Here is a 16,002-nt window from a genome sequence, read left to right as displayed (position 1 = left end):
AAGAGAAAGTCTTTAAAGTGGGCAAAATAAAACCCCTATTTTTTTTCAGGGATCCTAGAAAAATTTGGAACAATGTTATAGGAGGGGAAAAAAAAAAAAAAAAAATCAAATATGGTTGTTTTTAGGCAAAGACAATTAGCAATTACACTGTACAATACCCTCTGTCTACCTGAACACTGACTTTTCTTGTTTACAAAAGCTTTTATTGGAAAGTCAAAAAACAAGGGCAGTCAAAAAATTAGGTATACAACATCAAGAGATCATTGATTTAAAAATACATAACATAACAAGCAGAAAATGTAAAAAACATACTAACATCATTGGTAACAGCATAACAACTCTATACGGTCTAAGGTGCGACTGAAGGGCAATTATCCCAAATATCCCACTTTTCATGGAACACATGTACAGAACTATGCAGGGAATGAAAGATTAGTTCTGAAAGTCTGAGGACTTCCATCCTGGACAGCACCTGAGACCATAAAACAGTGGGGGATCTCCAGTTCAGAGCAAGCATCCATTGGATAGCGCCGAACAGGGTGTGGAGTAATCTGGATAGAGGAACCGGGACCCCCGGGATATGTGCGAAAAGAAGACATATCTTGGGAGAAATATCTCTATCTGATAATTGCAAAATTTTAGTCTTGGTTTGTTCCCACATTCCCTCCAAGTGTCTACAGCTCCAAAATATATGCAAAAGGGAACCTTCCTCAGAACAAACCCTAAAGCAGGAAGGTGATATAGAGGGGTAGAAAGAGTGAATCAAAGTGGGCGTCACATACCATCTTGTAAAAAGTTAAGGGGGGACTCTCTACTGGTAGTAGAGTGAGTGCATTTACGAAGGTTACGCAGCATTCCCTGCCAGTTTAGTAGTGAAATGGCACATTCTAGGTCCCGCTCCCAGCTCAGCATATATTTATGCTTTTCAGGGACAGACGACTCGTTAAAATGATGGTACAAAATTGAGATCAGCCCCTACCCCTGAGGGAGGAGTAGCAAATTACCTCAAACTGAGTATGTGGTGGACTGAGATTCAAGGAGCCTTGAGAAACAAAAAAAATTCTTATAATATTGTAATTTTCTGCTTCCGTAACAGGAAGTTTATATATAGAGCGAAGCTGTTCAAAGGAGCAGAAGGTATTATTAATAGAAAGGGCTTTAAGAGACACTAGACCTCTAGTTATCCATCGCTCTAAAGAACATCTGCCTAGGGGGAAAGAGGGGGTGTCAAACCCACCCAAGAAAGTGGTCAGTGGCGGTACCATAGATACCAATTTATATTTATCCTTGAACCTCGTCCACATCTGGTAGAGATGATTAATAATTTTATTAGATTGAAGTGTATGTCTGGGAATCTTGGTTTTGCACCAAAGCAGAGACTGCAGAGAACAGGGAAAAATGGACGCCTGTTCAAAAATAAGCCAAGGAATATCCTTTTCAGTTGAGTGCCATTGGGTGATTTGGGTAAATTTTGTAGAAAGGTAGTAAGACCACAGATGCACACTGACTTTTCTATGCAGACCAACCTTAGTTGTGCAGCCTCCTGCAGGCCAATACATCCTTCTGTATAGTATTGCATTTTCTTTTCTGGCATTGTTAGGTTTTTCACATACATTTTGGTTTGGTTTGCTTGAGCCTTTTTTTTTTTTTTTTTTTTTTGCTTTTGCACAGTGGCACATTTTTGCTTGGTTAACCACAATGCAAAAAAGCAAAAACACAATTATGGCCCCATTCATGTGAATCGCTGTACGGTTCCTGGGCATGCGCTACTTTTAGAAGCGCACTGCAACTGGATCACATGGTACTATTGTATCATGTGATCCGGTGCCGCCGAACACAGTGTATTTGAAACCAGCATTTTGGGTGTCGTGAATTTTGCACTGACATCTGCTGCAGATCGCAAAGTGCAGTGTGATTGGAATGCGGTGTGGGAAACTGATATGGAATGTGGGTCTAGTGTGACCAGGCCCTTACAATTCACGTGAAACACACCACAAGGCATGAGAAATGTGCACAAAAAGGATACTAAAAATTTACCCATTCTTAACAAAAAAGGAGGTATGAAAGGATGCCAGAGCAAGTCCAAGTGCTACACAAAGTTTTCCACATTTTTAAAAGGTATGTGCCCACCTGACACCAGCATTAGGCAGGCCATAGACTGGCAAACTTTTGTAAAACCAGCCTGTCAGGGTTTTATCATTTAATCACTGCCTGCAGCTATAGCCGCCAGCAGTAATCATTGTATTCTGACGGCTGTCAGCTGTCAAAATACAATAGCACTGACTATGCTGATGGGGAATTAACCAGTTCAAGGAAAGAAGATTGCATAATGTATGGCCTGCATTTGCTTGAGACAAAGTCTTCTCGTATGAGATCTCATCTTTACACTGGCTTGCTAAATGTTAGGAGCTGTTTAATGGAAGATATGACTCACCAGGCCATTGCTATCCTTTGGCTGTAGATCTATTCCTCTGATAATGTAGATACGAACAATGCACTCCTGAGGTCCGCTGTCCGGCAGCTCCCGGAATTGTCGGGGTGGGCAGGGGACACCGGGATCATCCGGGAGAGGATATATACGTAAAGAACCCTATAAGATCAAAACTGGTTAATGATTTGCATTTTAAAAACATAACGACTGTAGAACCATTAAGTGCCGGTTCACACTAGGTTGCTCCGACTTGGGGGGGCGACCTGTGAAGTCGCGTGCAGCGCGACTTCGGCGCGACTTGCACGGACTTCATAAAATGAATGTCTATGCAAGTCGCCTCCAGGTCGCCCCCCGAAGTAGTACAGGACCCTTTTTCTAAGTCGGAGCGACTTGTGTCGCTCCTATTAGAATGGCTCCTGTACTACACAATGGGAGCGTGACGGAAAGCGACTTGTCAGGCTGACAAGTCACGGTCCAAGTCGGATCAGTGTGAACCATCACTAACAGTAAACATGAATTATAAAAACAAAAAACAAAAAAAAAGACTGGATGTCATCCATACCAACCAGACTCCGACTGCCAGCATTTCTAGAGACAAAAAGGTCCCCACCTCAGTTTTCCTTTTTTATACTAGTTCTTTTTTCTTCTTATATGTATATGTAGCACCCTCCAGCTAGTGTGCTAGGTGTAAATAGGTTTTGTTAGTGTAGGCAATTGGTTTGGCTGAAAGCCAGGCCTGGGTTGAATGAATCGGGGAGGTTGGATGACTCAGCAATCAGCATCTCTGGTGCCTCCTCCTGTTTTCTGGAACCTTGGAGAACCTTCTAGATGCAGTGGGTGTAAGCTAGGAGGGGCTGTTTGGAATATTAATAAGGGCCCCCGCCAATCCCCAGCAGAAAGGTTCTGGAAGGGGACAGGCCACTTCAAAAATAGCCATGAGTCATGCCAGCACGGGGAGTCCAGTGGAAGATGGAGAAGGAGTGCTGAGGAGGCCCTAGTTTGGGGGAGATGACCTCAAGCCTGGGGCTTAGATGCTTGAAGGACAACCTTCCTGGAGGCACGGGAGCAAGTGTGAGGTCAGCACGTCTGGAAAATCTCCTGAGAAGTCAGCCGGGTGGGCTGGTGAGGGTGCAGTCTGGGAGGACTGTGGAGAAAGTGTCAGTCTGGAGGGACTGTGGAGCAGTTAGAGTGCTGTGTTAGAATAACTATCTTTGTGCCAGTAGAGTTCTGCAAGCGAGGAATTACATTCTACTTCCAGCTCCTTAGGGGGTGCACTACACATAGATTTAAAAAGCCCAACTATGCACTTTTATTTTATTATCCACAAATGTGTATTGTGGTTTTCAACTTTTTTTTATGATGGACAGCACTAAAAAAAGTAAATATAATATTTTACAGTTGAATATTTTGTAGACTCGTATTATGTGGAGCGCTTGGTTAGATCCTTTTCACGTTTTCCTCAGCTTTAACAGAGCCATGGACTCACAGAAAACGTAACCGTCAGGTGTCCTCATTTGTAGTGTAGTGCCCTGAAAAACGAATCTTCGCCATTTATACTCTCCCTCTGTTCCCTACATGAACCTAATAAAAACAATCAAGTTATATTTAAGTTTGAGCTATCTCAGGCTCTGTCCAAGGTACTGGCACCTGTGTTTCTGCAAACAAATCATGCTAAGCCACACGTTTTCTAGTCCTCTACAGCATCAGTACCCTGGAAGAAGCATTAAATGGCTAAAATGCAACCACTGCAGCCTTTTTTTTTTAGGATTTTGTGGGGTGCAGTTTTTTGTTTTTTTTACACACAGACAATGAAAAGGGTGAAGGTCGTCAGTAGCCATATATCCAGTGCCAGGGACAAGGGGTGGGCAGAAGGGAGAATGTGCCCCAGGCACTGTGACCACTCCTGCAGCTCCTCACGGTCAGGAGTGACTGCAGCGTTACTCCTGTCAGAAGAAGTTGCGGCCGGCTTCTGTTGGGAGGATTTTGCTTTCTCCCCTCTCCAGCCTGAAGAGGACAGAAGAGAGCCATCGCTGAGACTTCGAAATCTTCCTAAACTCAAGATGACAAACTCAGAAAAAGGCAGCTGCTTAGGGCTGTACACAATACCATGGCCCGATGCTTTTCCTCACGGCCACAGCATGTACATGCAATACAATAGGTCAGTGGATTAAAACACCCTCTGCTACAGAGTTTCAGAGGGGCAGCAATGATAGTCGCACATCTAAATCAACACCTTAGAGCCCTTTCAGCACCCCTTCCTCCCTCAAAGGCCTCTAGATCCCTTTATTGCTTTGTACCCCCTAGTGCTCAGCTCCCCTTCTTCAACAAAGCAGCAGCAGTTTTTTCCCACTAAAACGGATGCAGCACCATTTCTCTTCACATCACTACTAACCAAGATAATTTTTCCTTCCAGTGACTCCGATGCAGCAACAATTTTCACCCATTTTTCTTTCCCACTGTTCGCCTAGTATTTGTGCACTGATTTTTAACTCTTCGGTTGCTGCGGTATACGACAGCTATTGGCACCATTTTAGCACATGCCACAAACATTACATACATTTTGCTCCATACACTGATTAGCCCCTCCTACTGCACTTGGGGTGGGGTGCAATTTGCCATCTTTGTCCTGGACACCAGATGACCTTGCCCTGTCACTGCATATATCCATAGATCAAATACCGTCACCATTTACCTTAAATTCCCCAACAACAGAAGGATCATCATTCTCATCAGCCTTCCCTCTATAAAGCTTAAAGGTTTCACAGAAGTCTGTAAGGCCACGGAATTCAGGAACTTCCTCCAGCTCAGTGTCATATACCTGTAAAGGTTATAATTAGGACATTCATGAAGCCCATCTTCTTGTACAGTATGTCTAAAAATAAGTAAATGTTTTGATTGGATACTAGAGGGTAAACACACCCATACAAGACCTAATATTTACAACTAATGAAACAGAATGGAACAGATAAGATTAGTTTCAATAAAATTGTCTTTATGGATTAAATATGGGTGGATTGTTAGTCTACTATTGAAATGTAAAATAAATACTGCACTGGATTGTTGGCATGTCATTGCACTTTTCCATTGGCACCTGAGCACTTTTGGATTTTTGGACACTTGCCGAGTGCACTTTATATATTTATTTATTTGGACTGTCACGTGGACTTTTTTCAAAGTATTATTGTGATATTTCATATGATTAAGATTTATTCTCACAGCAATTTTTACACATGATTTTGCACATTGCACATATTATTTATAAGTACTTGGTGATATAATATTGTTTTATGGTCCTATTATTTAACAGTATACCGTATATTGTTTTTATCACATACCTTCTTGCGCTGCGTAATTACACTTTTATACTTTAGAAAATTGTTTTTGCAATTTTTTGAGCAGCAGCATTTAGGTTTTAGCACTATTTATCCATAGCGCAGTACACTTTCACTATTTACACCTTATTATTCACAGTTAATTTAGACATCAATTTTGAGTTTTGGTAATGTTGCAAATAAACACTTAGAAAAAACAAAACAATTGAAAATGATGACTAGGTCACATTTGCAATATGATTAAATGGTGAAATGTGCCAAGTAAACCTGAGCTTATATATATATATATATATATATATATATATATAAATAAAACAATTTTTGTAAAATCTTACCTGTAAAATTCCTTTCTCCGAGTCCTCCGACAGTCGCCGCCTCCTCTAAGTCATCACTGTTGGGTATGGACTTCCTATCCGTAGGAATAGCTAGGCATAAAGACTTAGTCCAAAGACAAAAGGCATAAGCATATACACACCCATGGGGGCTGTCCCATCTGGTCAATACCCCCCCCCCCCGCATCACCACTCCCAACTCAGTTTGGTAGCAGTAGGTAATAAGAACCCCAAAAGAGGGGCGGGGGCGGCGACTGTTTTACAAAAATTCAGTTTTCTCTTACGTCCTCCGACAGTCGCCGCCTCCTCTAAGTCATCACTGTTGGGATGTCCCAAAGCAGTATAGACATGAGGGGTGGGAGACGCAACCGTAGAAAAAGGCAACACAGTACCCACATCAGAGAAGGGAACCTTACATGCACTGTAAGAGAACCAACTGGGCAACAGAAAAAAACAATGCTCAACAGGAGCAACAGCCCAGGAAAGCAAATGCCAACAGCCAGGGACCCAGAAAAAAACACAAGGGTCCATCATGGCACTGCCGCACTGAGAAACTTGCGGCCAAAGGATGCATCAGCTGATGCCAGAACGTCTATTTTGTAGAACTTTGAAAAAGTGTGCACCGACGACCAAGTCGCAGCCTTGCACACCAGGGCCACCGAGGCCCGATGCCAATAGGCCCAGGATGCACTCACAGATCTGGTGGAGTGCGCCGTAACAGGGAACGCGGAACCCGTTCCTTCAAGGCGTAAGCCTGTGCAATGGTCTGTCTGATCCATTTGGCAATAGTGGCTGGAGATGCAGCCATGCCCTTCCGAGGTCCCTCAGGAAGGACAAAGAAGGAATCAGTCTTCCGAAAGGATTCCGTAGACGATAGGTAAACCCTGATCGCCCGGACAACATCCAAGGAATGCAGAGCAACCTCCTTAGGATGCTTAGGCTTCGTACAAAGCGAAAGCAGGACAATGTCCTCATGAATGTGGAACTCAGAGACCACCTTAGGAAGAAAGGAGGGATGCGGACGCAAAACCACCTTATCCCGGTGAATCACCAAGTACGAAGAACGGCAAGATAACGCTGCCAGTTCAGACACCCTGCGAGCCGAAGTGATCGCCACCAAAAAAGGCAACCTTCTTAGACAGCAGAGGCAACGATATTTCCCGAATGTTTTCAAAGGGAGCACGTTGTAAGACGGACAGAACCAAGTTCAAGTTCCATGGAGGTAAAGGCTCCTTCCTGGGAGGAACCAAATGTCGCACACCTTGAATGAAGGTGCGAACCAGAGAGTGAGACGCCACAGGGCGTTGAAAAAGAATAGCCAGTGCAGACACCTGGCCTTTGATCGTGGTCAGCGCAAGGCGCTGGTCCACTCCAGACTGGAGGAAGGCCAACACTCTAGACACCGAGTATGAGCGAGGGGAGAACCCCCTGGACTCACACGAGGCGAAAAAAAGCCTTCCAGGTACGGTAATAGATCTTACCGGAGGAGGTCTTTCTAGCCCTGACAAGGGTAGGGATGACCTCAGAAGAGAGACCCCTGTCCTTCAGGACCTGGGTCTCAACAGCCAGGCCATTAAAGCCAGCGACTGTAAAGCAGGATGGAAGATCGGACCCTGAGACAGAAGATCTTCCCGCATTGGCAGCCGCCACCGAGGCGCCACTGCCAGGTGAACAACGTCGGCGTACCAGGACCGGCGCGGCCAGTCCGGTGCCACCAGAATCACCAGGTGCGGTTCCGAGACCAATCTGCGGAGGAACCGGGATAACAACTGAATCGGAGGAAAGGCATACATCAGACGATACTGATGCCAAGGGGCTACCAACGCATCCGAGGTGTCCAACGGATCGCGCGGTCTTACCACGAATATGTCCACCTTTTGATTCAGCCTGGATGCGAACAGATCCACGTCCAGGGATCCCCACCTCGCACACAGCATGTGAAAGACCTCCGGGTGTAGGGACCATTCCCCCTGGTCCAGGGTCTGGCGGCTCAGATAATCGGCCTGCCAATTCTCCACACCCAGAATGTGAACTGCCGAGATCGCCGGGACATGAGCCTCGGCCCAAGACAGAATGTCGGTCATCTCCCGGGCCGCCCGAGCACTCCTGGTGCCCCCTTGGTGGTTGATGTAAGCCACCGCGGTAGCATTGTCCGTCTGTACTCGGACAGGACGGCCCCGAAGACGGCCCGACCACTGGAAGAGACAGTTTTATTGCTCGCAATTCCAGCACATTTAATCGGGAGAGAGGATTCCTCCTCCGACCAAGTTCCCTGGGCAGACAGGTTGCCCAGAACTCCACCCCAGCCTGACAGGCTGGCATCCGTGGTAATCACCGTCCACACCAACGGACGGAAGGACTTGCCTTCCGCCACCGACGGGGACTAGAGCCACCACAGAAGAGCCAATCTGGCCTGACGACTCAAGGAGACACACAGATCCAGGAACTGAGGCAGTCTGTCCCACTAGGCCAGGATCTCCGCTCGGAGAGCCCGCATGTGAAACTGAGCAAAGGGTATCGCCTCGAAGGCCGACACCATCAACCCTAGGCCCCGCATACAGGTCCTGAGGAGGACGGGCTGTCCCTGAGGGATCTGAGCTCGTCCTGCAAGGTCCGGAGCTTGTCCTCCGGCAAGAACACCTTCGCCTGAGCAGAGTCCAGAATCATTCCCATATAGGGAATAGGACGCACTTTGCCCCCCTTCCCGGGCACCGCGAACAGATTGGAACAAAAACCCCGACACCCGTCCAGATGAGGTACCGGGACAATCACCCCCCAAGCAAGAAGGTCCTACACCGCTTGATGCAGGTCCTGCCGACGCCCAGGAGGCAAGCAAAGCTTTGAGGGAAAGAATCTGCCCGCCGGCCGGGAAAGGAATTCGATCACGTCTCCTGATCGAATGATTCCCTGAACCCACCTGTCCAATATCCGGAGCAGCTAAGGTTGGAGGAAACCGCGCAAGCGTCCCCCCACCCCTGAAACGGGTGAGGGCGCCCCTTCAGGCAGAGTCGGACTGACCCGCCGAGCCGTCATTGCCTGACTCCTGCTTGCCCTCCCAGGGCTTCTTCTGACTGCCCTGGGCCTTGAAGGGCTTACCCTTGGATTGGTTCCGAAAGGTACGAAAGGACCCCTGATTGGATCCAGGCGCAGAACCCCGCTTGCCACGAAAGGACTTGTTCTTCGGGTTCTGGGGCAGCATAGTGCTCTTGCCCCCCGTGACGCCTTTCCCCAGGGTGTCCAATGCCTCGCCAAAAAGGCGAGAGCCAGCATAAGGAAAATCCGCAACTGTTTTCCGTGAGGACTGGTCAGCCGACCAGCTTTTCAGCCATATCAGTCGCCGGTTAAGTACCGCGACACTAGAGAGGCGAGCCACTAAGGGGGCCTCATTCAAGGCCGCATCACACAAATACATGACCCCTTGGTGGATCTGATCCACCATTTCCAGCCGGGCAGGCGGGACCCCATCAGACACGAGATTGCACCTAAGCATCTTAGTCCAATCAGCCACCACCTGAGCCACCAAAACGGACGCGAAAACTGGTCTAAGCAACGAACCCGCCACCGTATAGGAATGGCGAGCTAGAGACTCCAACCGCCGGTCCGTGGGATCCCGGAAAACCGGGGTATCCTCAGTAGGAACCAAGGTAGCCTTGTTCAGCACGGCCACAGTGTGATCTACCTGTGGAGGCACACACTATCGTGATTCCGTAGCCGATGCAAACGGATAAAGCAATTTGAACCGACTAGGCACCAGGAACGGACGTTTTAACGTGCGCCACATGTCATTAACAGTGCAATGAAATTCCGCTGGGCAGGGAAAAACCTGCGCAGACTTGCGGGTCCTGTGCGTCCCAAATGAGGACACAATGCCCGGAGGACAGGGCTCATCCTCCAAATGAAAGGTTTCCTTAACAGAAACAATTAACCCATCCATGGTCGCCCGTACTTCGGGTGACCCCGGGGAGGAGGTATCAACCCCCTCCAACTCAGCCTCCCCCACGGACCCCGGGGGGTCCAGGGATGAGCGGGACCCTGAAAAGGGCACGCTCGCAGCAGCAGCCATATCCCCATCTGAATCAGAAGAAAGAGACAGTCTGGGCCTCTTTTTTGCAGCACGTTCAGCCATCAGCATTTCCATATTTGCCACTAAAGTCGCTACTACAGCGGCCAAATCGGGTCGCAGCGGGGCCACAGGAGAACTGGGGCCCCCCACTAGAGCTGGAGGAAACTTGCTTTCCTGAGAATCCATGGCTCAAGTTATCAGAAACAAACTACAGTGCAAAAATGATGTACTGTCCCCTTTAAAAACGCTGCGGTGTGCGAAGCCCACCGCTACTGTAACAGTGATGAAAGACCCCCAAAAGGAGAAAAAGAAACGGAGGCAGAAGGGATATACATATAGGGAAGTATGAGAGAGATAACCTGCAGAGCCCGCAGAGCGTTGCTACCAGTGTCCTTGCTGCTGATGGAATGCTGCTGGAGAGGGCTGGACTAAAGTCAGACCCCGGGAAAATGGCTGCCCCATAGGGAAGCATTGGAGGCTACGCCAAAATGACCGCCGACATGCGGTCGGACCGATCGTTCCACCGCCCAAAAAATGGCGGCGGATGGTGCCAAAAAGACATGCAGGAGCGCCCCAGAGGAGCTACACATGTGTGCCCATAGCAAAGATGGCGGACCGCGCGAAAATGCACCACTGCGGTCGCAGCACAGTCACAAACGTCTGCCCCACAAAGCACCTATGGTGACACAGGGACAGGGACCCCCGGCAAACATACAGATCTGCACAAGCGAACCCCGCAGGGATCGCACAGGGAGTCACACAGGCACAGACATGGGGACACACAGCAACACAGACTGCCACCCCAGACAGAGGCCCCACACAGAAAAGTACTTACCTGTACCAGATGGCTTGGGGGAGCCTCTGTGCACGGAAAACCTCTGTCCTCATCTGACAGGGAGTGCCGTGAGCCAGGGACATGAAGCTGCAGCACCGCAGACAAGTCCTGTGAGGTAGCCACCTCATGGCTGCATCCCTGCAGCGAACAGGGATGGGTCGTTCGTAATGCCAGGGCGAACCATAGCTGAACACTCGATGGCGGGCTGGGGGTCCATCTGACCCTTTTGCTCTGGAGAACCAGGGCAGTCAGTCTGAATCCCAGCACCGCATGATCCATCTTCATCCGAAGAGAAGACTAACACTAGAAGCTGACAAAATAAACAGATAGTAAAGTAAGAGAAAAAAAAAAAAACTGACATTTTTAAAGAAAAATCAAATAAAAGATTAGGAAGGCGGTGACTGAAGTCCCAGCACAAGGTAAGCCTGACTATTCCTGACACTAGGCAAATTAAAACTGAGTTGGGAGTGGTGATGCAGGGGGGGTATTGACCAGATGGGACAGCCCCCATGGGTGTGTATATGCTAATGCCTTTTGTCTTTGGACTAAGTCTTTATGCCTAGCTATTCCTATGGATAGGAAGTCAATACCCAACAGTGATGACTTAGAGGAGGCGGCGACTGTCGGAGGACGTAAAAGAAATTATATATATATATATAATATATATATATATATATATATATATATATATATATATATATATATATATATATATATATATATATATATATATATATATATATATATATAATGCATTTCAAATTTATTACTGAAGTCATAAGTATCGCTTAGTACTATATAGGTATATTCATAAATCAACAAGAGATAATAATGATCATAGGTGCCAAGAGGTTCAGTTTCTCAACGTGTTTTAGATGTAGATTTTATTTATTTTTATTTATTCCCTTTCTAAGTTGATATGTGGAGCTATTGGTTATATGTTCTACACAAGGTTTGGGAATTTGTTTCAATAATTGGGCAGTGAATATGTTAAAAAAAAAAATTAAAAATAATACAAGCTGACCCTTAAAGTGGATGTTAGAGAATTTTCAACTGGTCTCTGCCACTAAAGAGCAATCAGTCCCTTTTCACTAAAGCTTAAATGTACCCCAGTTTTGGTTAAAAGTATACAACAGCAAGGATACCGGACAGCAGTACAATTTGTAATAAGAGATCTTACTTATGGCCACCCTAAGCCTGGTTTAGGTGATCTTGCCAGACTGGGTGGTACTTATTTCATGTGTAGTCTTTTTTCTTTATAAAAAAAAAAGGGTTTCAGACATCTAGGATTGTACATTAACTTATTGTGCAACATCCAGGGCAAGGTATCAGGTTCACTTTCATGCTGGTCCTGCAATAGCCAGAAGTTACCTTCTGTTCGCTTCCCCACCTATCTATCCAAAATGAGACACTCGGTTCTTTAAAGTATGGGGTAGCATGTGACCGACACAAAACTGCACTGGTACTTGGCGATTGGCAGCTCAGGTACCCGGCACTGTCACAAAGGGTTGGGAAGACCCCATGGGGCTAATTTACTAAAACTGGAGTCTTCAAAATCTGGTTTTTATGAAGAGCTGCACCAATCAGCTCCCAGGTTTTTTCTTTTTTATCAAAGCTTAATTGAACAAGTTGAAGTGAGAAGCGGATTGGCTATCATGCACAGCGGCCCCAGATTTTGCACTGTTTCCTTTAAAAAATCGTCCCCATGTGTCCGTTATATATAATTTCACTAGTCACACTATAAATTACAACTTGGAGCTCACACAGTGATATTTCTCTATGTCTGCATAGGAACAGAGTGGGGAGGTATGGGAGGGAAGATAATAGTTACAGTGGTATAAGGAGGTTAAAGGCCAACTCCAGCCAAAAGTCAATAAGTGGGAGAATGGTCAGGTTTTCAATGCGGTCTGTGTCTCATCTGGGGGTGGAAGTTAGGGAAATTTCCCCAAAAGGGAAAGACAGCAACATTGGGAGATTTCACTTAAGTTAATGTCCAAGTGACCGGTATCAGAACAGAAAATTAAAGAAAATAGCCCCAAAGGGGACACAGATGGCATTTAAAACATGACAATAATTCAGGCATTTCCTGCTCTATCAAACTAAATACATTTTGACTGCAATTAATCATTAACCACTTTACCACCGGAGGATTTTCCTGCTAAAAGACCAGGGGTTTTTTTGCGATTTTTTACTGCGCGACTTTAACGGACAATTGCGCGGTTGTGCGACGCTGTACCTAAACGAATTTCACGTCCTTTTTTTCCCACAAATAGAGCTTTCTTTTGGTGGTATTTGATCACCTGTGCGATTTTTTGATCACGCGCTATAAACAAAAAAAGAGCGTAATTTTTGCAAAAACAACAATATTTTTCACTTTTTTTTTCTATGAAATTCCCCCCCAAAAAAAATGTAAAAATCAAAATTTTTTAACATTTTCGGCCAATTTGTTTTACGCTACCTATGTTTGGTAAAAAAAAAAAAAAAAAAAATCGCAAAAAGCGTATTTTGATTGGTTTGCGCAAAAGTTATCGCGTTTACTAACAAAGGGAAAGATTTTTGTCATTTTTGGTGTTTTTTTTTTTTAACGCGTAATGGCGGCGATCTGCGATTTTTTTTGCGGTACTGCGACATTGCGGCGGACAGATCGAACCCTTGACTGACATTTTTGACACTTTTGGGGGTACCAGTGACATTACTACAGTAATCAGTGCTATATATATGCACTGTTACTGCAAAAATGACACTGGCAGGGAAGGGGTTAACAGTATTGGACAGGGAGGGGTTAAGTGTGTCCTAGGGGCGTGATTCTAACTGTGCAGGGACAGGTCTACTAGTGTAAAAACAAAGATCAACAGTTCTACATAGTAGAACTGTCTGATCTTCACTTTTACACAGGGAGAACTGACAGGCGGCTTGTTTACATAAGCCGCTCTGTCTTTCTCCCGCTGTACCAGCGATCGTAGTGTGACCGGCGGACATCGGGTCCGCCAGTCACACTCCCGCACTCCTCCGTGAACGAGCCGAGGCGGGCGCGCGCCTCATCGGGCGCGCGCCCGCCCGCTATTGGCTCTAGAAGGAGTGACAGGCAAGTGACGTAGACCTACGTCACTCTGCCTGGCCGGGGCCGACTGCCGCAGTAAATATACTGTGCGCTGTCGGCAACCGGTTAAAGTAACAAAGTTTTTTGTTTTTTTTTATAAGTTAAAAATAACAAATATGTTATACTCTCCCCCCCCCCCTCTAAGCAGTAGTTTTGCAGCCTAGATCCTCCTCTTCGGCACTCCTGACCTCTCCTGTTGAGTGCCCCCACAGCAAGCAGCTTGCTATGGGGGTACCTGAGCCGAGTCACAGCTTCCGGTGTCTATTCAGACACAGAGCCGCGGCCCGGCCCCACTCTGTTTCTCTCCTCATTGGCCAACTGACTGCAGTGGGAGACAATGGAGCCACGCTGCTGTCTCAGCCAATGAGGAGGGGAACCCTAGGCAGCGGAGACACTCCTGCAACATCGCTGAATGTAGATGGGCTCAGGTATTAGTGGGGGCTGAGGGAGGCTGCTGCATACAGAAGGCATTTTATCCTAATTCATAGAATGCATTAAAATAAAAAACCTTCTGCCTTTACAAACTACTTTAATATAGACATATATACCACCATTCTAAAACCCTGTTGTCTCTACCTTTAAGCTGTCATAGCCTTTCTGCAAATACTGGCCACATTTCTCATGTTCTCCAATTGAGGAGTAATATTTGCTCCACCAGTCCACGATATCGTCCTCCTATGAAGAAAATAATGATCAGTGATTAGACTAAAGTCGATCTTCACTTTCTTAATACACATTGACTATTTTTAATCCCTATTCTACTAGCATTAGCAAATATACAAGAAAGTATAACATATTTACTTGTTTTTACAAGGCAAAATGATGTCACACATCCCAAGAGTCTTCAGGAGTGGGGGGGGGGGGGGAGGGGTTTTCTCAGCTAAGCATACTCTTCTGCCTGAACTAAGGGCAGATGGGTTCCAGGAAGTAAATGCTACATGAATTGCTGCCAACAGTAACCAGAATTTCCCAGGTTTCTGCGGGTGCAGTAGGATGATTTGTAGGTTGGGATAATTTGTTGCTGGAAATATTCCTGGTATTAAAACTTACTATACTTAAAAATCCCACGTATTCATGTTCGATTCACTGCTTATTATCCATTTAGCTTTAGGCTCCATGTACACAGGACGTTGTTAAAAGTCCCTTTGAATGCTGGAATTTTTAGGACGTTTGAAACGTCCGTTAGGTCGCGTTTGCGCGGGCGTTTAGCGGGCGTTTACGTTTAGAACCGTTCCTAGAGGTCAAAAAAATTATTCCGCTTTAAAATGGAAAAAACGCGAACGCTAAACACGGGTCACCGCGTTCGGTCGCGTTTTTGCGTTTGAAACGCCGGGAAACACACGTTCGAACGCAAATAATTGCGTTCCAAAAAACGTCCCTGAACTCAACTGCCTGCAAATGACTGTAAACGACCCTGTGTACATGGACAGATAAGATAACATGAAGGTGGGTTCAGGGGCTTCTGAAAAAAACGCCCAACTGCTCCTAAACGGCCATTTACAACGTCCCGTGTACATGGAGCCTTAGTCGGTGGCAGTATTTCCGAGGGGAGCAGGCTAAAATTGGAGTTGAACTGGTACATTTATGTCCGAAAACAAAAAGCAGACAAATTACTAGGCATTTATGCTCCAAACAAATTGATATTGAGTTTTTATGCTAATCTTCATAAAATATAAATTCGCAAACTGAGGCCACCTATTTTAGGTTCCAAAGACCACCATAACAAAACAGTCAAAACGAAGAGACAATGCTACAGCCAGGAAAATTAATTTCTATATATATCACTGTTCTTCCTGGGTTACTTTTCCCTGGAAATCGTGAATAAATTACAATCCTTAATATTTGCTGCTGAACAACAACTGCCAAAAGATAAGACTTTGCTACTCTGGTTACTTCCTAATCCTCACTC

General features: G+C 46.0%; 1 protein-coding gene across 3 annotated transcripts in view; it reads right to left on the bottom strand.

Annotated features, from left to right (window-relative positions):
• The window catches only part of MYOF (myoferlin), a 291,688-nt gene that overhangs the window by 25,869 nt on the left and 249,817 nt on the right, over positions 1 to 16,002 (bottom strand). For all 3 annotated transcript variants that reach the window (XM_082267590.1, XM_082267588.1, XM_082267589.1), the window contains 3 exons: positions 14,670 to 14,768; positions 5,124 to 5,249; positions 2,435 to 2,590 (listed from right to left, as the gene is read on the bottom strand). In XM_082267590.1, the coding sequence (XP_082123716.1) occupies positions 2,435 to 2,590; positions 5,124 to 5,249; positions 14,670 to 14,768 (381 nt within the window). The remainder of the gene's footprint in view (positions 1 to 2,434; positions 2,591 to 5,123; positions 5,250 to 14,669; positions 14,769 to 16,002) is intronic.

Source organism: Pelophylax lessonae (assembly GCF_965119305.1).
Source record: "Pelophylax lessonae genome assembly, chromosome: 9".
NCBI lineage: Eukaryota > Metazoa > Chordata > Amphibia > Anura > Ranidae > Pelophylax > Pelophylax lessonae.
Note: the sequence above shows the minus strand (reverse complement) of the source record. Positions and strands in the feature narration are given on the sequence as shown.